The sequence below is a fragment of the Pristiophorus japonicus genome, chromosome 5 (assembly GCF_044704955.1).
Source record: "Pristiophorus japonicus isolate sPriJap1 chromosome 5, sPriJap1.hap1, whole genome shotgun sequence".
NCBI lineage: Eukaryota > Metazoa > Chordata > Chondrichthyes > Pristiophoridae > Pristiophorus > Pristiophorus japonicus.
This window is the reverse complement of record NC_091981.1, coordinates 29,150,131-29,173,812: the sequence shown is the minus strand read 5'-3', so window position 1 is coordinate 29,173,812 and position 23,682 is coordinate 29,150,131. Positions and strand designations below refer to the sequence as shown.

The window sequence follows — 23,682 nt, the reverse complement described above, 5'->3', positions numbered from 1 at the left end:
GCTATGTGGTATTTCCCCACTCCTCACTCCCGCTCAAATAGTATTTTAACACCCAATTTGATACATGTATTGGAATATTGGAGCTATTGAGTGTAAAGCTCTAACTTTTTAAATTGAGTAAAACTCATCTCTCCCAGCCATACTCCCCATTTTATTTCCAAAGCGTGATAATTCGATACATGTAGTGACAGGAGGATAGTTAATGCATTCACACCAGGGAGTAGCCTGCTCATCTCAAATTAAAAGTCTGCATCCAATTCTGAAGAAAATAAACTTTAAACATATGAAGAACAGCCCCAGAAAGTCTTTTTAAGGAAAATGTTAAGTTTTTAACAGCTGCATTTTAGAAACTTATTTGTTGTATTTAATTTCTTTGAAAGTAAACATTTACATCAATAAACATACCCAAAACCAGGAGTTTATTTCATTTTTATTTCCTGCCTCTTGTTGTGTGGAGCATATAATGGGAGAAAGTAATGTTCAGTCCCACCTTCCAAATGTTCTGGCGGTCTCTAATCCTTGATACTGACAATCTCTAATACAGGGGTAAGCAGTTGATTTATTTTGTGAAATGCCGACATGTGGGTTGAAACACAGAGTGCCAGCTTAAATATGACAGTTTTCATTTATGTAGACATGTAGGAAGGTAAAACAGGGGAGGCACTCAAAGAAGCGATGGTTCAGGTACAGCCTAAACACATCCACGTGAGGCAGAAAGAGAGGGCATCCAAAGGTAAAGCCGCCTGGTTGACTAAAGATAAATTGGGTGCGTTTTCGCCTCCCGTAACGGGGCACAAATGCCTTTGCGACCGGGCGTGGCGCTGACATCGACTCCCGCCATATTGGGCGGGAGTTTAGCAGTGGCACTATGGCGTTGCGCCCCGATCGCCTGTGCCCGGAGATCGTGACGTCGTCGCCGTGTGCATCACCCCGTTAGCGCCCCGGACCCAAAGTTCACTTTCACTCCCTGCAGCATCGGCAGGCAAAAACACCGGCAGCTGCAGGAGGAGTAGATCGGGCGGCCAGCCGTTACTGGGGCGATAATTAAAGGCGAGGTGGCCGAGGTAAGTTTTAAAAAAAAAACACCTTGCCTGTGTTGATGCCGGTTTCTTGGCGAGTTCCTGCTCACGATCGTTCAGCCCGGCACTCTGCTTGAATAACCGGGCTGATCGCGCGAGATCACCGCTCCCTCGGTGGTACAGGTAGGTACTTTTATATTGTACAGCCTACAATGATGGCCCTTCCCTTTAAGAGAGGGAAGGGCCCTTTGTACGCGGCAGTGCTGCACGGCCCAGTGAGGTTCCTACCCCACCCGCGTCCTTTAGCGCTCCAAGAAGGAAGTGGATTGCTTGATTTAGCACTCCACTTCCTTCCTGGAGTGCTAAAGCCAATTTTTTTGAGTGTGGGGAAACATTAACGACTGGCACTAAGTTTCCTGGCTTTGAAAAGTTACCGCCCCCAAACGGGGCGATAATGAATTTCGCCCCCATAGAGATTAAAATGAAATGGAAAAAGGAGACTTACAATAAATGTCAGTCTAACAATACAGTCGAGAACCAAGATGGATATTGAAAGTGCAGGGAAAGCAGAAAAAGGGAACAAAGGAGGCAAAGAGTGTAGGTGAACAGATTTGTGAGTATCCTAAACGGGAATCCAAAAGTCATTTATAAACATACACATCGTAAAATGGTAGTCAACAGAAGGGTGGGGACAATTAACGTAACGTGGAGGCAGAGGGCGTGGTTGAGGTATTCAATGAGTATGTTCACTAAAGATGAGGATGCTGACAATGTCCCAGTAAAGGAGGAAGTAGCAGAGAAATTGTATGGGATAAAAATAGATAAAGAGGCAATTAAAAAATTGGCAGCGGTCAAAGTAGAAAAGTCACCCAGTCCAAATGGGATGCATCCAAGGTTGCTGAGGAAAGTAAGAATGGAAATAATGGAGACTTTGTCCACAGTCTTCCAATCCTCCTTGGATATGGAAGGACTCCAGAGGGCTGGAGGGTTCCAAATGTATCTCCCTTGTTCAAAAAAAAAGCGTGAGGAATAAAGCCGGCAATTATAGGCCAGTTAGCCTAATGTCGGTACTTGAGCCAATAATCTGAGACAAAATTAATTGTCACTTGGAAAAATATGGGTTAATAAATAAAAGCCACCACAGACTTTCAAAAGGTGTTTGATAAGTGCAAAATAATAGACTTGTTCGCAAAATTAAAGCCCAAGGGATTAAAGGGGCAGTGACAATGTGGATATGAAATTATCTAAGGGACAGAAAGCAGAGAGTAATGGTGAACAGGTGTTTTTCAGGAAGGAAGTACACAGTGGTGGCCACCAGGGGGCGATATTTGGACCACTGCCCTTTTTGATATATATTAATGTCCTGGACTTGGGTATACAGCGCATAATTTCAAAGTTTGCAGATAACACAAAACTCGGAAATGTAGTAAACAATGAGAAGGATAGTAACACACTTCAGAACATAGACTGGTGAAATAGGCACACACATAGACACATAACAGATGCAATTTAATGCAGGTAGGTGCAAAGTGATGCATTTTGGTAGGAAGAATGAGGAGAGGCAATATAAACAGAGTGGCACAATTTTAGCAGAAACCGAGACCTGGGGGCTGAAATTCACCGTCCCCGGAAACATGACTACCGCATGGTTTGGGCGGCCGATCAAAAAAAATCAATCAGTCGCCGTGGTCGGGTGTTTTTCCCTCCCCGAGCCATATTCAGCTCGGGGAGGAGTTGAGCCGTGCACATGTCCACCAGAAACGGCGGGTGAAGCCGCGGTAAAGGAAGGTTTTCGAAGGTGACCTCAGCAACGTGCGGACCGCTAAAAGGCAGCCAGGCCAGCAAAATTCAGGCATAAAAAGGTAGGATTTTTCCCGGCAGCTCCCAAGCTTTTCCATTTGGTGCACAAATGCAACACCGCTGGAGTTTTGCCACGATCGGGTCCGTTTGGTAGGGAAATAGTTTCATTAATTTTAGTGTTTTTATTTTAGATTCCAGCATCCATAGCATTTAGCTTTTGATATAGTTTTATAAATTGTTTTGGCTCCATTATACCTGTTGAGTGTTGCTCAGAGGTTTCCACATACTTTTGTTCAACTTTCAGGTCTGACTCTTTATTGGAGGCCTGTGGACTGCAGAGACCTGCTTGGCAGGGTTCACCCTGAGGATGGGAGGAGTGTTGGGAGGGTGACACCTGGTACACCTGCTCAGAAGCAGGGCGACACGCAGGAGAAGGCTTAGCCGTCAGCACCATGCAGAGAGGCAGTGGGCAAGAGAGAAGCAGCCATGATTTGTTCATTCTGCACCAGAGCAGTGTGCCCACCATCTTCACCTGCCCAATTGAGGATTGCGGCTGGCTGCTTGAGGACAAGGGATATTCCCTGTCCACTTGGCTGCTCACTCCACTGCAGAACCCCAGGACAGCGCCAGAGCATGCCTACAATGACGCTCATTGTGCCACCAGGTGCATCATCGAGTAGTGCATAGACATCCTTAAGCAGAGATTCCAGTGCCTGGTCCACTCTGGTGGCAGCTTGCAGTACTCTCCTCAATGGGTCTCCATAATCGACATGGTCTGCTGCATGCTGCACAACCTGGCCATCATGAGGGGACAGCCACTGGAGGTCGAGCCAGCAGTACCACCTGAGGAGGAGGAGGAGGAAGTGGAGGAGGAGGAGGCTCAGGAGGAGGAGAATCCCTGTCACCCCAGAGCTAGGAGGCGTCGACCCATCGCCACCCTGGAAGGACCGGCTGTACACTGGCCAGCACCCTCCTGGGAGGGTGTGTCCTCACATATATGGAGGTGCCTGACACCTCCCCTGCAATCTCCCTCCATGCCTGTCTGCCAGGTCTCCCCACGTCAGGAAACATTATTCTTCTGTCCTCCACATTGTCTATCAGTGTCTCCAGCTCCATATCAGTGAACCTGTTGGCTCTCCTTGCATCTCTTACACCAGCCATCCTTCCAACCTCCTTCCCCCCTCAGGGCCTTGCTGCAAACCCTGGCCTTGAGAAAGGTTAGCCAGCTGGCTCCTTAGAAACCCTTACCTGCATGCTGAATTTCTCAGTGGTGATAATGCTCAAATTAAGACAGCGACACTGCTGAAAAATCCACTTTGGAAGGGTTCATTAGTGCTGAACCCATTTTTTCACTTTTGGAGCTGAATATGGGGTGGCCCAGCCATGAGAAAATGTTGGCACTGATGGCCACAAAAAGGTGGGGGAGCACCAGCTTTCCAGGGGTGCTGAATTTCGGGCCCCTGGTGTCAGGACATGTTGATAAAACTGTTTTTTATATTTTTATAAAAAACACATCCTTGCTTTATAAACAGATGCATTAGAGTACAAAAGTAAGATAATTAAGCTAAACCTTCATAAATCACTTGTTAGGCCCCAGCTGGAATATTGTATCTCATTCTGGGCACCACACTTTAGGAAGGATGTGAAGGCCTTGGAGAAGATGCAGAGGAGATTTACAAGTATGGTACCAGGGATGCGGGACTTCAGTTACGTGGCGAGGCTAGAGAAACTGCAATTGTTCTCCTCCGAGCTGAGACGGTTAATAGAGTTGTTCAAAATCATGATGGGTTTTGATAGAGTAAATGAGGAGAAACTGTTTCCAGTGGCAGAGGGGTTGATAACCAGAGGACACAGCTTTAAGGTAATTGGCAAAAGAACTAGAGGCACGATGACGAGAATTTTTTTTTTAATGCAGCAAGTAGTTATGATATGGAACATACTGCCTGAAAGAGTGGTGGAAGCAGATTCGATAACCACCTTCGAAAGTGAATTGGATAAAAACTTGAAGGGGGTATAATATGTAGGCCTGTGGGAAAAGGGCAGTGGGATGGGACTAATTGGAGAGTTCCTTCAAAGAGCCAGCACAGGCATGATGGGCTGAATGTTCCCCTTCTCTGCTGTACCATTCTTTGATTCTGGGCCTTCTCTGTAATGCTGTCTTGGTGAGCCTGTTACCTTCACCCATAACAGTATTGAAAAACTATTATACTGACCAGGCTGTGTGGTTTCTCTATTGACAGATGTGTAGATCATGATCATTATATTGGACGTTGTGATACATTAGGGAATGTTGTATGGGATCAAGTGTGCATTTGTAATTCGTAAAGGGGCTGTAGAAAATATGTGATTATATAGGCTATGGTATGTTATAGTGAGGGGTTATGAACAGGGTGCTTTATAATTCCTGCTTTCGAGGAAGGTTTAAATAATGTCGAAGTTTCAGAGGCCAGAGTATATCCAAGTGTAGCATAGCGAACATACAATGTGAAGTTCAGTACACTGTGAAATGTTGATTGAAAGGACTTGCCATTGGGACACATTTGATTTTCTGTTTCTGGCTGCCTGATATTTTATCTTTGGTAGAATAATGTACTTGAAGACAAAGCTTTTCATGTGATTATAATATAATCTCAAAGCGCTGGAGAAATACCACCAGTGCTGCCTCCGCAGGATCCTGCAAATCCACCAACGTTAATGTTCACGCTCAGGCCAACATCCCCAGCATTGAAGCACTGACGACGCTCGACCAGCACCATTGGGCGGACCACATCGTCCGCATGCCCGACACGAGACTCCATAAGCAAGCGCTCTACTCAGAGCTCCGACACGACGAGCGAGCCACAGGTGGGCAGAGCAAATATTTCAAGGACACCCTCAAAGCCTCCTCGAGAAAGTGCAACATCCCCACCGGCAGCTGGGAATCCCTGGCCTAAGACCGCCCAAAGTGGAGGAAGAGCATCTGGGAGGGCACTGAGCATCTCGAGTCTCGTCGCCAATCACATGCGGAAATCAAGCGCAGACAGCGGAAGGAGCATGCGGCAAACCAGGCTCCCTTTCCTTAAATCACTGTTTGCCCCACCTATGACAGAGACTGTAATTCCCACATTCCCGTACAGTCACCTGAGAACTCACTTTTAGAGTGGAAGCAAGTCTTCCTCGATTTTGTGGGACTGCCTATGATGATGATGAATACAATAAAACCACATTGAACAATGCCACATTTACAATCCTGCTTATAAATAGATTCCGAGGTCCAGGGTTCTAAATGTTCTCCAGAACCTGAAGAGTATTTTAGAAGCATGAATATGCTGCCAACTTTTTTTTAATTCCTTCTATTATATGGAGCCGAAAATATGCCCTCCAACCATTCAACCTTCCAGTGTGAGTCTTACCATTTGAAAGTTGATCTTTTGGTCACCCCATCATTATAGAAGTAAAATTTTGGCACATTCCTTTTTTGGTCGCATTGCAGAATATTTCTCTACATTACAACAGTGACTGCAATTCAAAAGTACTTAATTGGCTGAGATGTCCTGAGATTGTGAAAGGTGCTATTCACAGCAGTACAAGTCTTTCTTTCCTCTCTCGTATATTTGGGCACTGTCCCTTTCCTGGTCGATAGATGATGGACCAAAAGAGAATGTTTTAAATGACTTCCGATGTCTTGTACATGCTAGGCTTTCACTACACACATTTGTGAAGAGACTGTTCCAATAACTGAATGTGAAACTGAATCTAACTCACATGGAGTAATTTAGTGGACTGTACATTTTACCCCTTTGAATGATATTGTTTATTTTGCACAATTTTGATGAGTGTGTTATTTAACTATTAAAGTTTCAGGACATTTTAACTTTTTCAAAGTTATATGGGGCTCAATTTTGGCCAGGAGTTGCTCCGTTTTTTTTTTGGTGTAACTTGGTTTTTCTGGCGTAACTTAAAAATCCCTATTTTCCCCAATCAATTTGCACCAGTGTAACTGAGTTAGTTACGATTTTTTTAGTTTAGTTTTTTTTTCTCAAAAGGGGGCGTTACCAGCCACCTACACCAGTTCTGCCCATTTAGGCAACTCTGGCCAGCTAATAGTTACTCCAAATCTACTTAGGCCAGCGTATGAGGCCACTTCAGAAAACCCTTGCAGAGAGTTAAAGAAATCGTCGCAGGTAGCTACATCGGAGGCCATTCGGCCTGGGATAGGGGCGGGAAGCGGAGAGCACCTGCCTGCACCTAAACCACCAAGCCTTACAAACCACTAAACCTTGCAAACAAAATGTAATAAGAATTCAATAAGAAATAAAAAAATTGAAGTATGTCCTTCATCTCAAACTCGGCCTGGGAAGGCAGCGGGCCAGCCGATGCGGGCGGCCACTCGGCCAGGGCTAGGGGCGGGCGGTCAGGAGAACTGATAGTGCTCCTGCCTGCCGATGATTTCTATCAGTTCTCCTGACCGCCTGCCCGTAGCCCTGGCTGAGTGGCCTCCCGGTGCGATCGATCTCTTAGAAATCGCATCGGGAGGCCACTCAGCTTGGGCTAGGGGCGGGAGCGATTCAACTGGCTGGCATAGGGGCCCACAGAGCGGCTGCAGCAAGCAAATCACCAGAGAGGCTGCAGCAAGCAAATCACCAGAGAGGCTGCAGCAAGCAAATCACCAGAGAGGCTGCAGCAAGCAAATCACCAGAGAGGCTGCAGCAAGCAAATCACCAGAGAGGCTGCAGCAAGCAAATCACCAGAGAGGCTGCAGCAAGCAAATCACCAGAGAGGCTGCAGCAAGCAAATCACCAGAGCGGCTGCAGCAAGCAAATCACCAGAGCGGCTGCAGCAAGCAAATCACCAGAGAGGCTGCAGCAAGCAAACGGAGAGGCTGGGGGCGAGGAGCGACTGCGCATGCGCGAACATCGCCAGCGAACTCCACTGCGCATGTGCATACATCCCTGCACTGTTTCCGGTGCAGAACGCTGGCTCCACCCCCGACTCGACGAGCCGCACTGTGCGACTACAGGGAAGAGGCAGGACAGTGGCCAAAGTGGCAAGAAAATTTTTCGCCGCACTTCGGAACGGAGAAAAGTGGCGCAACTCTGGTAAGTGTGCCAGAAAACGGGCTGAGCCAAAATTGAGGCGTGATGTGGAAGGGATGTAATGCAAACTTGAAAATAGTTCCGGTTAGTATTCGTGCCAGGTTCATCATGACCTGCCATTTGAAAGTTTGCGTGAATGATGCTGCCTCCCGAGGTTTAGTGTAGTTTGGTGCTGTAGCTGTGCGTGAAAAGATTACATGGAAGTGAATCGCAGAGAAGCAAATTTCTATTGAGATGCTAGTGAGTGTCAGCTGTGGCTCATTGGGTAGCACTCCCGCCTTTTGAGTCAGAAGGCTGTGAGTTTGAGGCCCACTCCAGGGACTTGAGCGCAAAAATCTAGGTTGATACTACAGTGCAGTGCTGAGAGAGTGCTGCACTGTCGGAGGTGCTGCCTTTCGGATGAGACGTTAAACCGAGGCCCCATCTGCCCCCTCAAGTGGTCATAAAAAATCCCATGGCACTATTTCGAAGAAGAGCAGGGGAGTTATCCCCAGTGTCCTGGACAATATTTATCCTTCAATCAACATCACTAAAATAGATTATCTGGTTGTTATCACATTGCTGTTTGTGGGAGCTTGCTGTGCACAAATTGGCTGTCGCATTTCCCACATTACAATAGTGACTACACTCCCAAATTACTTCCTTCTTTCCTTCTTTTTTCTTTTCCTTTTCCTTTTCCTTTTCCTTTTCCTTTTTCTTTTTCTTTTCTTCTTTTCTTTTCTTCTTTCATTCAAACATTGTTGGGAACTTCAGCAGTAGAGCTCATCTTGGACCTGTGCCTATTGCATTCGATGGGGAATGTGGAAGGTGGGCAGGAGTGATGGAGATACAAGTCTATCCAGAGTCAAACCCAAAGCTCCCTGGTCCCATGACACACGTTCTGTTTTGAGTTGCTCACCATTCTAATGGGTAACAGGAGAGTAGCTACTATCTGTAGGTAGATCCATGTCAGTAATGTCTAGTAATAGGTTTCCTGAACTGTGAGGAGATCTGTACCCTGGTGATCCAGCGGCAGAATATGCATTCATCATTGTGTCACAGATAGGCTGATGGATTTTAATTTGAGAGAGGGGGCTTGTGCCAGATTCCCTGCAGTGTAAATACAAGTATCAATTCACGTTGTTTCAGTGATACAGTGAAACTAAGTCGAGGAAAGATTCACAACAGTGAGGTCATGGGCCCGTTTTGAGGAAGGCAGTAGTGGTGTGGCAGACCGGACTGGGTTGAATTGAAAGTTGCAACTGCTTGCATCAATTAGTGTCAGTGGCTTTCATTACTTGGAGTCTCCGAATACTAATACGATTACTACAAGATTGCAAATACCTTTAGGCAATGTATTTAAATTTACAGGATCTAACGTTTAATTTGAACTCCGATTTTTTTTTGTTGAGGGAAAGTGTACATCACCGTAACTGTCTGAAATCGGATTTTATTGCAATAAAAAATATGTAATTCTGCATGGAGGCACACACAAGATGTTTAAGATTCACTGGTAATGTTGGAGTTGGAAATTAATTTTTTTTAATTATTACCAATTCCTTTTTACCTAACTGGGGTATGGTGGAATAGTGGTTATGTTACTGGGCTAGTAATCCAGAGACCTGGACGAGTGATCCAAGAAACGTGAGTTCAAATCCCACCATGGCAGCTGAGGAAATTTTAAATTCAGTTCATCAAATAAGACTGGAATTAAGTAAAAAGCTAGTTGGGGACCACTACTAGATTGTCAGGAAAAACCCACTGATTCACTAATGTCCTTTTAGGGAAGGAAATCTGCTCTCCTTACTCGGTCTGGCCTATATGTGACTCCAGGCCCACAGCAATGTAGTTGACTCCTAGCTGCCCTCTGAAATGGCCTAGTAAGCCACTCACTTGTACCAAACCGCTGCGACAAAGTCAGCACTGTGGGAGTACCTTCACCACACGGACTGCAGCGGTTCAAGAAGACGGCTCACCACCACCTTCTCGAGGGCAATTAGGGATGGGCAATAAATGCCAACCTTGCCAGTGACGCCCACATCCCATGAATGAATACATTTTTGAGAGGGATGCAGAAGTCAGTCAGACTAAATTAGGGAGTCTCGAAGTACCAAGTATCTCTAAACAGAAGCGGTTAATTTTGTAGAGATTTGTTATGACATTAGTAGAGGAAATTACATTTTTCAAAGGTTGGCTTTGATATACTTCATTTTTTTTTTCTTTGAACAGAACCTCGTGCCTCTCCGAACAGAAAGAATTGCTGTGTAGTTATTTAAGAAATTATCCTCAATACTTTCTCCCTATCCCACAGTTGTAACTATGATTAGGTAGCTATGGCCTTGTCAAAGAAAGCATCCAAGGTCAATGATTCATGGGCAGGTACATCTTACTGTGTGCTTCATTGATTTTCTACATGCATTTGGCAATTAACCAATTAAGGTTTTGAACCTTATAAAATGTATCATTGCCTCCTTTTTGTGACAGCAATTTATGGTATCGTGGCTAAGGCCTGAAATATCTGTGGAATTGAATGGGTTTTGAAAAATGCTGCACATGTGTGATAGATTTATAAAACAAATGGCTGCTGACAAATTTCAAAGATAAGGGATATTAGCTTTCAGTTAATATGGGACCATCCAGTCAGGCACAGACTAAGGCAAATATTTTTGTGCAGGGAAGACGGCAGCATTCTGTGTCGGGTTTTCTATTGGTGCCTCAACCAGGAATGTGGCCTTCATGGAGTTTACAGCTGGGGAAATGTCAGTCAGTCAAACTGAGCGATGTCAGCCTTTGATTTGTCACCACCACTCACCTTCTCCGAGTTTGATACGAATTAAGTTTTAACCTTTTGGTTAACCTTAAGAGTCTATAATTAAAACATTTTTTTCCTGTTTTGTGCAGAAAAACTCTACAATTCTTGTGGCCGGGAACTGAGAAGAGCACTTTTTTCCCTCAAGCAGATATTCCAGGTTAGTACTGATCAACACCTCGCTGTTAACTAAATATTCCAGATTAGATACCTCCCCGTTTAAGGTGCCTTATGTTCTCAGCTCAGCGGCACTTTGCCGTCTTTCAGAAGAGACGTTAAACCGAGGTCCTGTCTGCTCTCTCAGGTGGATGTAAAAGATCTCATGGCACTATCTCGAAGAAGAGCAGGGGAGTTATCCCCGGTGCCCTGGCCACTATTTATCCTTCAATCAAGATAACAAAAAAAGATATTCTGATCATTATCACATTGCTGTTTGTGGGAGCTTGCTTGTGTACAAATTGGCTGCCGCGTTTCCTACATTACAACAGTGACTACACTCCAAAAGTACTTCATTGGCTGTAAAGCGCTTTGAGACATCTGGTGGTCATGAAGGGCGCTATATAAATCCAAGTCATTCTTTTTCTGCGATATTTAGACCTGAAGATCCGCAGGTTAAATCTTTGGTTTGTGAAGAGTTGGGCATCTCAACTTGGGCATCATTTGGGCCATTACTGTTAACTGTAGCACTCCTAGATTAGCCAGGAGAAGAAACAGCCAAGGTTCCTGCTCCTCATTGCTATCCCACGCCTGCTTCTAAAAAATGCTCGTCAGATGCCTGATGAGGGCAGGATCATGTTCAGTTGCTTTCTGCTGCTGAATAACCTGTTGGTGTTTGAAGTTTAGGTTTGCACATGATGAGTGCTGTTTGGATGAAGTATCAGAGAGTTATCGCTGCCTGTGGAGTCGTTTGCCGGAAAGAATCTTCAGGACAGGAGGGAATTCATTTGCAGGGGGGGAGTGGGGAAAGTTTGAACATCTGGCACATGAAATAATTCTACAAAGATACGAAGACCAGACTACTAAAGCAAGATAACTTGTGAGGAGGGCTAGAGAGGAGTTCAGTTGTAGTGTCTTTCCGGGATCTAGTAATGTAGGCCACATGCCAGTGGAATGAAAGTTAGTTGTTGAATGCCAAAATGAAAGTAGCTATTATGCAGGAAGTATTGGTATCATGTAATTAGTGGCTGAGTGAGGCTTGTGATTAGCAGGTAAGGAGCTGTACAGAGCCAAAGCAAATGATGGTCTTGAAAGAAAGGATGTTGCACCAAAGGTCAAGCTGTTTCAGCTGCAAATTGTGACTGTTTAAACTCAAACTTGTATCTACCATTTGAGGCTGTGACTTATTCTCTAAGCCAGGTAATGTGTGTGTTTATTGAACGTGGCCCATCGTATAGTACACTGTACAATGAAGTGTGTATCTGAGTTCACTGTGTGTGAATTTGAATCTCAGGCCAGTTAGTTCCTGATCTGAGCTGCACAGTGTGACAACACACAGCGGGGGAGATTATAATAATTACAAATGAGGAAGTCCATTTGGCCCACCTTAATTCAGAATGATCCTGTAACCTATAAGCTGCTATTCTGAGCCAGTTTTGCCTTTAAACACAAGATTGATGCAGTGTAAATGAATGAATGGAAATTCCTTCCCAGCTGCAGTCCATTCATTCTCCCATTGCAGGACGTGTAACATACCTTGAATAACCCTGCTATTTTCACTTCTACTTTACGTGCTACAAACTTGCTGACCTGTATTTGTGTCAGTAGAATATTCTTGACGTAAATGTTTAACCGTTGCTGCCTTCATTCACACCCTACCTTCATGAACTTTCCATTGTGAGAGTTTTTTTGGGCCTTCTGAAAGGTCTCTGTACAGTTGATGGTGATAAGAGATTTCCTCAATTCCCATCGGCCTGCCCCTATAATATTCTATGAGAAGGTAACTTTCCCAGCGTGAGTGTTTTTTTTTCCTCACTGAAACAGACAATTGCAAAAGAAACCAAATTGAAGGAAATGAGGAATTGGATTTTTCTTTGGTTAAAGAATTTTAATTATCATGTAGGTTTGTCGAGTACGTGACTAAATGCAGGTGTTAGGCACAATACCATGAGCTGTTGACCCAGTGGAATCAAGGAAAACATCATAATCATACAGAATTCACTGCCTGACCTGTAAATCATAGAAAATTACTGCCATTCATCTGCTGTGGGACTTTTTGTCTGGAGGGATACTTTCAGTAAAACTGCTGTAATATCTCATTTGAAGATCATTTGTTACATTAAAGCTTCTCCAAGCCTGGTTTGCAAAAATAAATCATCTTGTAGGTTGAATGTCCCCAGAATGATTCTCCTTGTCTTACCCGATCAGACATAAACAGCAGTAAAATACAAGCCTCTGTATACATGCCGTGAGCTTTACACGGCCAGTGTGTTTGGACCCACATTCTGTATTGTCCATTCCTTAAGGAGTATGGAGGCTGCCGCCTATTAATCTCCTTGGCTCCGATAGTTGGTACACACACTTCATCGCTCACTGCCTCTCCGTTTCAGTGGGCACGCACGTAGTGGGAGAGGTCCGGAATCTGGGAGAGGGCCAGAAACTGGGAGAGGGCCGGAATCTGGGAGAGGGCTGTCTAATGCGACAGAAGGAGACTGGATATAGGAGCAGTAGAGGGAAACGGGGGGAGCAGAGGGAGACAGGACACTGGGCGGGGGGGGGGGGAATGTGGGGGCACATGTGGAGTGGGGGGGGAAGGAGACCGGACCCAGGTGAATGGAGGCAGCAGAAGGAGACGGGACTCGTGGGTTGGGGAGACATAAGGCGGGCAGCAGAGGGAGACGGGACACGGAGGGGGTGGAGTGGGAGGGGCAGCAAATGGAGATGCGACCCGGGGGAATGGGGGGCAGCAGAGGGAGACGGGACCCGGGGGTAATGGGGGGCAGCAGACGGAGAACTAGATTGAAAAATAAGAACTACAATAGTGGTAATTTATGGACTGCTTTCATGGAAACATAGAAACATAGAAAATAGGTGCAGGAGTAGGCCATTCGGCCCTTCGAGCCTGCACCACCATTCAATAAGATCATGGCTGATCATTCACCTCAGTACCCCTTTCCTGCTTTCTCTCCATACCTCCTGATCCCTTTAGCCGTAAGGACCATATCTAACTCCTTCTTGAATCTATCCAATGAACTGGCATCAACAACTCTCTGCAGTAGGGAATTCCACAGGTTAACAACTCTCTGAGTGAAGACATTTCTCCTCATCTCAGTCCTAAATGGCTTACCCATTATCCTTAGACTATGTTCCCTGGTTCTGGACTTCCCCAACATCGGGAACATTCTTCCCGCATCTAACCTGTCCAGATCCGTCAGAATTTTATATGTTTATATGAGATCCCCTCTCATCCTTCTAAACCCCAGTGAATACAGGCCCAGTCGATCCAGTCTCTCCTCATATGTCAGTCCAGCCATCCCGGGAATCAGTCTGGTGAACCTTCGCTACACTCACTCAATAGCAAGAACGTCCTTCCTCAGATTAGGAGACCAAAGCTGTACACAATATTCCAGGTGAGGCCTCACTAAGGCCCTGTACAACTGCAGTAAGACCTCTCTGCTCCTATACTCAAATCCCCTAGCTATGAAGGCCAATATTTGCCGCCTTCACCGCCTGCTGTACCTGCATGCCAACTTTCAATGACCGATGTACCATGACACCCAGGTCTCGTTGCACCTCCCCTTTTCCTAATCTGCCGCCATTCAGGTAATAATCTGCCTTCGTGTTTTTGCCACCAAGGTAGATAACCTCACATTTATCTACATTATACTGCACCTGCCCTGTGTTTGCCCACTCACCTAACCTGTCCAAGACACCCTGCAGCCTCTTAGCGTCTTCCTCACAGCTCACACCGCCACCCAGCTTAGTGTCACCTGCAAACTTGGAGATATTACATCTAAATCATTAATGTATATTGTAAGGCAAGAGCAGGAAGGTAGTGCAGGAGTCCCACTGGTCAGGTTAAGGAGAGGAAAGAAAGAAAGACTTGCAGTTTTATAGCACCTTTTGTGTACACAGGGCGTCTCAAAGCGCTTTACAGACAATTAAGTACTTTTTAAGCGTGATAATGTGGACAACATGGCAACCAATTTACACATAGCAAGCTCCCACAAACAGCAATGAAATCATCACCAGATCATTTTTTTTTAGTGATGTGGGATAACCATTGGCCGGAACTCCCCTGGGAAGAGCTCCCTTGCTCTTCGAATAGTGCAGTGGAATCTTTTACGTCCACCTGAGGGGGGCTGACAGGGCCCCTCGGTTTAACATCTCATCTGAAAGGCAGCACCTCCGATAGTGCATCAGTCCCTCAGTCCTGCACTGAAGTGTCAGCCTAGATAAATCTCTGGAGTGGGACTTGAAGCCATAGGCTTCTGACTCACAGGCGAGAATACTACCCATTGAGTCATGGCTGATTAGGGAGGCTACGCATGGCTACAGGGATGGTGCAGGAGGGAAGGGTTCACATTCTTGGGGCATTAGAGCAGTTTCTGGAACAAGGGAAGGCTGCACCGATGGGATGGCCTTCACCTGAGCCGAAATGGTACCTCTTTCCTCGTGGAGAGGGTAAATAGAGCAGAGGAGAAGGATTTAAACTAATATGGAGGAGCGGTATACAAAATCTAGGTTTGAAACTTTATGGGGATAGCATATTATTGTAGAAGGGGCAAGAGATATCAAAAAATTAGCTGAAAAAGATTATACATTTGAAATAACTGGAACCAGGATATGTAAAAAAACATGGAGAGTTAGAAACAATGATAATCAAGGAGGGATATGATCCATCAGCTATAATGGAGACATGACTTGAGTTGGATAGGTTTGGGGAATTAATATTTCTGGTTTTCACATTTTCAGGAGAGATGACAAGGGAAAAAGGATGGGGTTTGGCAGGGTTAGTGAACGATTCTAGCCCAGTGATAGAACGTAAGGATGTCCTGGGGGAGGTTGTTGTAAAACAGAATCCATATCAATAGGAAGAGGAAGGGTATTGGTACATTTGAGATAGAGAGGGAGATCTGCAGACAGTTCACAGAGATATGTAAAAACAACAGGGCACAGATATTAGGGGTTTTTTACTTTCCCAGAATTGGTTGGGTAAAGGTAATGCATGTGGTCAAAGTATAGAACGGTTTCTGGAATAAATCCAGAACTGCTTCCTATGTTTCTAGTCCAACAAGGAAAGAAATAATATCAGATGAACACTTAAAGCCTTTATGTGAGAAGAACATAAGAATATAATAAATAGGTGTAGGCCATAGGGCCCCTCGAGTCTGCTCCACCGTACAATAAGGTCATGACTGATCTTAGACCTCAACTCCACTTTCCCACCCGATCCCCATTTCTCTTGATTCCTTTCGAGTCCAAAAATCAATCGATCTCAGCCTTGAATATACTTAACAACTGAGCATCCACAGCCCTTTGGGGTAGAGAATTCCAAAGATTCTCAACCCTCTGAATGAAGTAATTTCTCCTCATCTCAGTCTTAAATGGCTGACCCCTTATTCTGTGTCTATGCCTCCATTTCTGAACTCTCCAGCCAGGGGAAACAGCCTCAGCATCTACCCTGTCAAACCCTCTCAGAATCTTACATGTTTCAATGAGATCACACCTCATTTTTCTAAACTCCAGAGACGTAGGGCCCAATTTTGGCCATGATTTGCTCCAATTTTTTTGGAGTAAGTTGGTTTTTCTGGCGTAAGTTGAAAAACACCATTTTCCCCAATAAGCTTGCTCCAGAGCAACTTAGTTAGGTACGATTTTTTTACAGTTTTTTTTCCAAACGGGCACGTTCCCAGCCACTTATGCCAATTTTGGCCATTTATGCCACTTTGGACAGCTAAAACTTACTCTAAATCGACTTCGGTCAGCGTATGTGGCCTGCTCTGAAAAACATTGTGGGCAGTGAAGAAAGCAGCGCACATTAGTACATCGGCAGATATTAGGCCAGGGATAGGGGAGGGAAGGGAACTGGAAAGGACCTGAAACTAAACAACCAAGCACCAAACATTGCTAGGAAAAGCACAAACAAGTAACATGCTAATAGAAATCAAGTAAATCCTACCTTAATCTTTAAAGTTGCCCCAGGAAGGCAGTGGGCCAGCCTGTGCGTGAGGCCATTCAGCCTGGGATAGGGGAGGGAGACGCGCATCGGGAGTTCAATCGTCCAGGGCTAGGGCTGCAAATGAACGGGGGGGTGGGGGTGGACCCACGAAGCTGAGCGACTGAACGCGGCATCAGTGGTGGGGGGGGGGGGGGGGGGCGGTAGCAAAAGAGAGAGAGAGATGCTGGCCTCTATCAACGGGAGGGCAGCTGCGATGAACTTTAAAAATGGCCGATTGCCAAGTTTCGGCGCTACTGAGGATGCATGCACCTCGGACCGACACCACTGCGCATGCACGCAGCTGCCAGCACTGGTTTCTGCGCTGGACTGTTGCTCCGCCCACCCCACTGCACAGTGTACGCCACGCTGGGACACCGGAGACTCGGCAGTGTGGGCAGGATGGGGCCACTTTTTTCCGCGCCGTTTCCAGTGTGCAAAGTCGGCGCATTTAGGGTAAGTGCACCGAAAAAAAGGTTGGGGAAAATTGGGCCCAAAAGGCTCATGCTACTCAATCTCTCCTCATACGGCAACCTTCTCATCCCAGGAATCAATTGATTGAAACTTCGTTGCACCCACTCTATGGTATAGAGACCAAAATTGTGCACAGTACTCCAGGTGTGGTCTCACCAAAACCCTGTACAATTGCAGCAAGTCTTTCTTACTCTTGTACTCCAACCCCCTTGCAATAAATAATACAAAAATTAAAAGTATTTAGAGAGGGTATCTCACTCGGGGATGAAGGAGGGAGACTGTAATTGTGGAGGATGAAAGTAAAATAGATATTTTGTATTCTTTTTTAAAATTACGGTGGATATGAGACTTTAGATGTATTGGATGAAGATGGGGAATGATTTTTTAGAGATAACTGGAGAAAAGGAATTGGTTCTAAAAAATCTGAGCTGTTGAAAGAAGTCAGAAAGGAGATCGCAGAGACTCTGGTCACAATTTTTCAATCCTCTTTAAATATGAAAATCGTGCTGTGAGATGGGAGATTAGTCGATGCAATATATTTATTCAAATGGATGAGGAGGATCATTTAGGGATTTTATATTTCTGTCAGATCGATAGTGGTCTGTTGGTCATGTGTCCTTTACAGTTTTACCTCCTAGGCGCTTTCACATGATTTCATTTTCTTTTGCTGTGTGATATCTTCACAGAGCACAGCACACACAGCTTCCTAACATGCAGGCTGCTCTCTCGGAACTCTCCGGAAACTGCCTGTTCTGTTTAATGATTAACTATGCAATTGCAGTACACAATACGTCCACATCCACTGTGTGGAGCTAAAATCATTACAAGTTTACAGACATTACTTCTCCATACTTACTCCACACTTCTCCCTCCTTAATGAAAAAGCCGTCATAACAACCATCATATATAACCTTCATGTTTATACATAACACAGGATAAAAACTTATTCTTTTTTCCATATTTACAAATTAAATTTTACCACTTGTTTTCTGTTTTGAAGAGGATACCTTCGCTCTTGAACAGAACCTTCCAAACATGGTCTCGAATCTAAACTCATTCGAGGCTCATCCTGAGGAACATTTTCCTCCACGGAATTTCCTTGATTTTCATTTGAACTCACTGTAACTTCAGGCTCTTTATTTTCCTGACTCGGACTCAGACTTTCATTCTGACTCTCTCCTAGATTTTTTTCCAGTACATTGGATTTAGGATTTGCTACTGGTATATCAAAACTATCTGAAAATTCAGAAATAATTGAATCATTCCCACCTTCAACTCCTTCCATATCAGTAGGTAAAATATGATCAATATGGACAAACCTAACCTGTCCATTATCAAACATCTTTACCAAATATGTGCGAGGACCATATATCTTCACCACTCTTCCGGGCAACCACTTTAACCATTTATGGTGGTGGTTCTTCACTCTCACCTTCTGGTTTAATTTCACTCTTCTCCCTTTATCGTGATTCTCTTTTTGTCTTAATTGTGTCTCTTCTACAGACTGTGCCAAATTTGGCTTTAACAACGAGAATCTGGTTCATGACTGTTGTTTGAGAAACAACTCTGCTGGTGTTCTACCAGTAGTTGTATGAGGAGTATTTTGATATGTAATCAAAAAATTAGCCCAATTTGTGATCCAATGACAACTGTCGTTTTCTTGGATTTGGATCTAACATTTGTTTTATGAGGGCAGTTTAACAGTTTGTACAGTGCGCTCTGCTGCACCATTTGAAGCAGGGTGGTATGGTGGAACCTTGGTATGTTTCACACCATTTTTGCTCGTGAATTGTACAAATTCTTCTGAATGAAATTGTGGTCCATTATCCGAAACAATTTCTTCAGGGAGGCCAAATGCAGAAAATAATTTTCGTAAAATGTCTAATGTTTTACTTGTTATTTTCCACATTGGAAACACCTCAACCCACTTTGAATGGCTATCAATTACAATGAACAATTGTTGTCCATCTAACTCAGCAAAATCAATATGTAGCCTTTGCCACACCCTGGGAGGCCATTTCCATGGCTGTAATGGTACTGGTGGTGGTTGCTTGTTTACCGATTGACATGTCGTACACTGACTCACGATGTACTCTATATCTTTATCAAGACCTGGCCATCATAATAACTGCGTGCAAAACTCTTGGTCAAGCACATTCCCAGGTGCTGGTCATGGAGGTCTCTTAATAATTTGGACCTGAATTTATTTGGTATAACCACTTTTGCACCCCACATGATACAATCTTTATCGACTGATAATTCATTCCTACGAATGAAGAATGGATGTGTATCTTTGTCTGTTACCTGGTTTGGCCATCCATTTGCAATATACTCATACACCTTTGACATCACTGGGTCACGTTTGGTTGCTCTACCAATCTCTTCAGCTGTGTCTGGCAGTTCATCAAATTATGAAAAATAAAATACTTCTTCCCTATCGGGTGTAACCTGTGATGGGGAAGGCAATCTAGACATTGCATCAGCATTACTGTGATCAGCTGATCGTCTGAATTCAATATCTTATGTATATGCTGATAAAATCAAAGCACATCTCTGCATTCGGGCTGCAGCTAATGTTGGAACTGGGGACTTTGGATGGAGGATTGCTGTTAGGGGCTTATGGTCTGTAACGATGGTAAATTTATGACCATACAAGTATTTGTGAAACTTCTTGACTCCAAAGATTAATTCCAAACCTTCCCTTTCAATTTGTGCATAATTACTCTCACTGGCACTGAGAGTGCATGAAGCAAAAGCAATTGGTCTCTCCTCCCCACTACGTGATACATGAGAGATCACTGCCCCAACTCCATATGGAGAGGCATCACATGCTAGCTTAATCTCCTTAGATATGTCGTAGCGAACTAACATGGTGCTCTCTACCAATTTGTTTCGCATTCTTTTGACCACTTCCACTGGAGCTGTTTTTTCAAATGTTCATTCAGTGGATGTAATACTGTAGCCAAATTTGGTAGGAACTTCCCATATAGTTCAAAAGACCCAAGAATGAACGAAGTTCAGTGACATTCCTGGGAGTGGGTGCATTTCTAATTGTATCCAATTTTTCCATGGTTGGATGTAACCCATCTTTGTCTACTCTGTACCCTAAGTACTCCATTGAGTTTTAAAATAACTCACGCTTACGAGCAGACACTCGTACTCTGTGCTTCTCTAGCCGTTTGAGGACTTCATTCAATATGTTATTATGAATTTGCCTATTTGGTGCTGAAATTAGTATGTCATCCAAATAACATACTACCCCTTCAATACCTTGCAAAATCTGGTTCATCACCCCTTGGAATATGGCAGGGGCGGAAGACACTCCAAACGGTAGCCTATTAAACTGATATAGGCCTAGATGAGTATTTATAGTCAAACATTACTTGGACTCCTTATCTAGTTCAAGCTGTAAGTAGGCATTCGTAAGATCCAGTTTTGAGAAGATCTGATCACCTGTCAGTGTTGTGAACAAATCTTCTATATTCGGCAATGTATTGGGGACATTACCCTCTAGAACCTGATTTACGGCTACTGTATAATCACCACACAATCTTACCTTACCATCAGACTTGGGTACAACAACAATGGGTGTAGCCCAATTACATCGATCTATCTTACAAATAATGTTCTCAGTCTCTAGTCTTTTGAGTTCTTGCTCAACTTTCTCCTCGAGTGCATATGGTACAGAAAGTAGCTTGTAGTAAACCAATCTAGCGTCCTTCTGTACCCTGACACTCGCCTTGAAGCCTTGGATCGGACTGCCCGTTTCGCAGAACACCTTCGGATACTGCTTGATAACCTCTTCCATTGATGAAAATCTCGCTTCCACACAGAAAATCTTACTCCAATCCAGCTCTAGTGAGCTCAACCAATTTCTTCCTAGTAAGGCAGTCTTGTCTCCTTTCACTACTATTAGAGGCAAGTTCTGAAATTGATCTTTATATTTCACCGATACGGTGATATGGCCTACTACAGGAATTTTCTCTCCCGAGTAGCCTCGCAGCTTTAACTTGGATTTCTCCAGTTGGAAATCACGCAATTTGTCACAGTACAGTGACTCCGGTGCTACACTCACGGAGGCACCCGTGTCAATTTCCATTGGTATCTTGAATCCCGCAACATCTATGTGGATTTTGATGCTTTCTGAATCGCTGTCCGTTAACCTTGTGCTCCTGATGACGTGTAACTCTAACATCTCCTCGTCCTGTTGTCGTTCTTCAAAACTATGTCATCTCTTTGGATTACCACTCATAGCTTTGAACGCTGGACTCATAGCTTTAAAAACTGGTTTACCCTTCAGTCAGCATGCCTTCGCCAGATGCCCAGTCTTTCTGCAGAAGAAGCACTCTGCCTTCACGTTTGGACAACTCTTAGCAATGTGTTGTCCCAGGCACCAATTGCACGACTTCAACGCTCTGGTAGAATCTCCAGTTTCTGAGACTTTCGGCCATGGTCATCTTTTACTTTGAACCTGCAGGTGATTTACCTCAGTTGACTGACGACCGTAATCATTATTTAATTCTCAGGAATATTGTTCGGCCATGCCCATCGACCTCGCTGTCTGACAAGCAATCTCAAAAGTTAAGTCATCTGTCGTCAATAACTTCCTTCTGATCGCATCATTTTTCACCCCACAAACAAAACGATCCCGTAATGCTCGGTTTTGAAAGTTTCCAAAATTACAGTGCATTGATAGCTTTTTTAATGCTATGATGTAATCAGCAATACTTTCATCCGCCTTTTGATTTCGAATCCTGAAACGATAGCTTTCAGCAATTTCTAATGGTTTGGGGATATAGTGCTGCTCCAGCTTCATTAAAATCTCTTTAAGCATTGTGTCCTTTGGCTCGTCAGGCACAAGCAGATTTACAAGGGTTTCGTATAATGCCGGACCTGCCACTGATAAGATGATCGCTTTCTTACGTTCCAACACAGCCCGGTTCTGGACGGCATTGTCTGGAACTTCAATTATGTTATTTGCAGTGAAATACAATTATAGCCGATCCACATACGCTTTAAAACATTCCCGGTCATGTCTATATTCACACCTGCCATTTTTAATCTCTAGCTGTTCACACCGTGTGCTGTATTTTTACCTCGGATTTTGTAGCTTTTTTTTTCAAAGACAGAAACTTCCAAAGTCTTCTGTTGGCTGGCTGAATCCTTCACCAAACATCCGTAAAATATCCCATCTCGCCGCCAATTGTGGTATCTTTACAGAGCACAGCACATACAGCTTCCTAACATGCAGACTGCTCTCTTGGAATTCTCCGGAAACTGCCTGTTCTGTTCAATGATTAACTATGCAATTGCAGTACACAATACGTCCACATCCACAGTGTGGAACTACAATCATTACAAGCTTACAGACATTACATGCTGCTAGTTCAAGCATGAGCGGAGAAGTGCTTCAGGACTTGCACAATGCAATTGTTGATCTGCCTGTTCAAGTCAGTCCCTAAATCTAATTTAAATAGAAGCATGATTTATATCGTTTCAGATGATGCAAATTAATTGAAGGGGATTCCTACATTAGTGGTGATTATCCTAGTTAAATGCAGATAAAGAAGGTTAAAGTAGGGTATTTTTCCAGCAGTATTTGACTGGAGTTAACACAACCATATGGAGCATGTTAACTTGGCGAAGTCTGCAAAGTAGAATTATTCACATTTGTTTCCATTTTGATAAGTGACCTAAAAAGCTAAACATTGCTATTCAGTGTTTTTGTGAATTTGGTGCTGAGGACAACAACAGCAACTTACATTTTTTTAGTGCCTTTAACATAGTAAAAACGTCTGAAGGCACTTTGCAGGGGCGTTATCGGATGAAATTTGACACTGAGCCACATAGGATAGGTGACTAAAAGCTTGGTCAAAGAGGTAGGTTTTAAGGAGGAGAGAGAAGTGGAGAGCGGGGAAGAGGTTCAGGGAGAGAATTCCAGAGCTTCGGGCTTCAACAGCTGAAGTCACGGCCACCAATGGTGGAGCGATGAAAATTGGGGATGCCCAAGAGGCCAGTTTTGGAGGAGCTCAGATTTTGGAGGTTTGCAGGGCTGGAAGTGGTTACGGAGATCGGGAGGAGCTCAGATTTTGGAGGTTTGCAGGGCTGGAAGTGGTTACGGAGATCGGGAGGAGCGAAGCCAGGAAGGGATTTGAAAAAAAGGTCGAACATTTTTCAATTGGAGCGTTGCTGGAGGACGATTGGCGCTGGGCAGTGTAAATCCTATTTTGGACAGGCCGTGGCATATTCAGTAAGACTCTGGCCTGCTTGCAGCAGGAGCGGGTCAGAAATTCATGGGTCTGCTGTCTGATTTTTCATCCGCTGAAACCTACAAACTGAAAAGAGTGAGCAGAAAGCCTACGGATTTCCAAA

The 23,682-nt window shown here is 44.4% G+C and overlaps 1 protein-coding gene across 8 annotated transcripts in view; it reads left to right on the top strand.

Moving 5' to 3' along the window:
• fhod3b (formin homology 2 domain containing 3b) overlaps positions 1-23,682 on the top strand; it is a 679,123-nt gene that overhangs the window by 313,855 nt on the left and 341,586 nt on the right. For all 8 annotated transcript variants that reach the window (XM_070880475.1, XM_070880473.1, XM_070880474.1 and 5 more), the window contains exon 4: positions 10,775-10,842. In XM_070880475.1, coding sequence (XP_070736576.1) covers positions 10,775-10,842 — 68 coding nt within the window. The remainder of the gene's footprint in view (positions 1-10,774; positions 10,843-23,682) is intronic.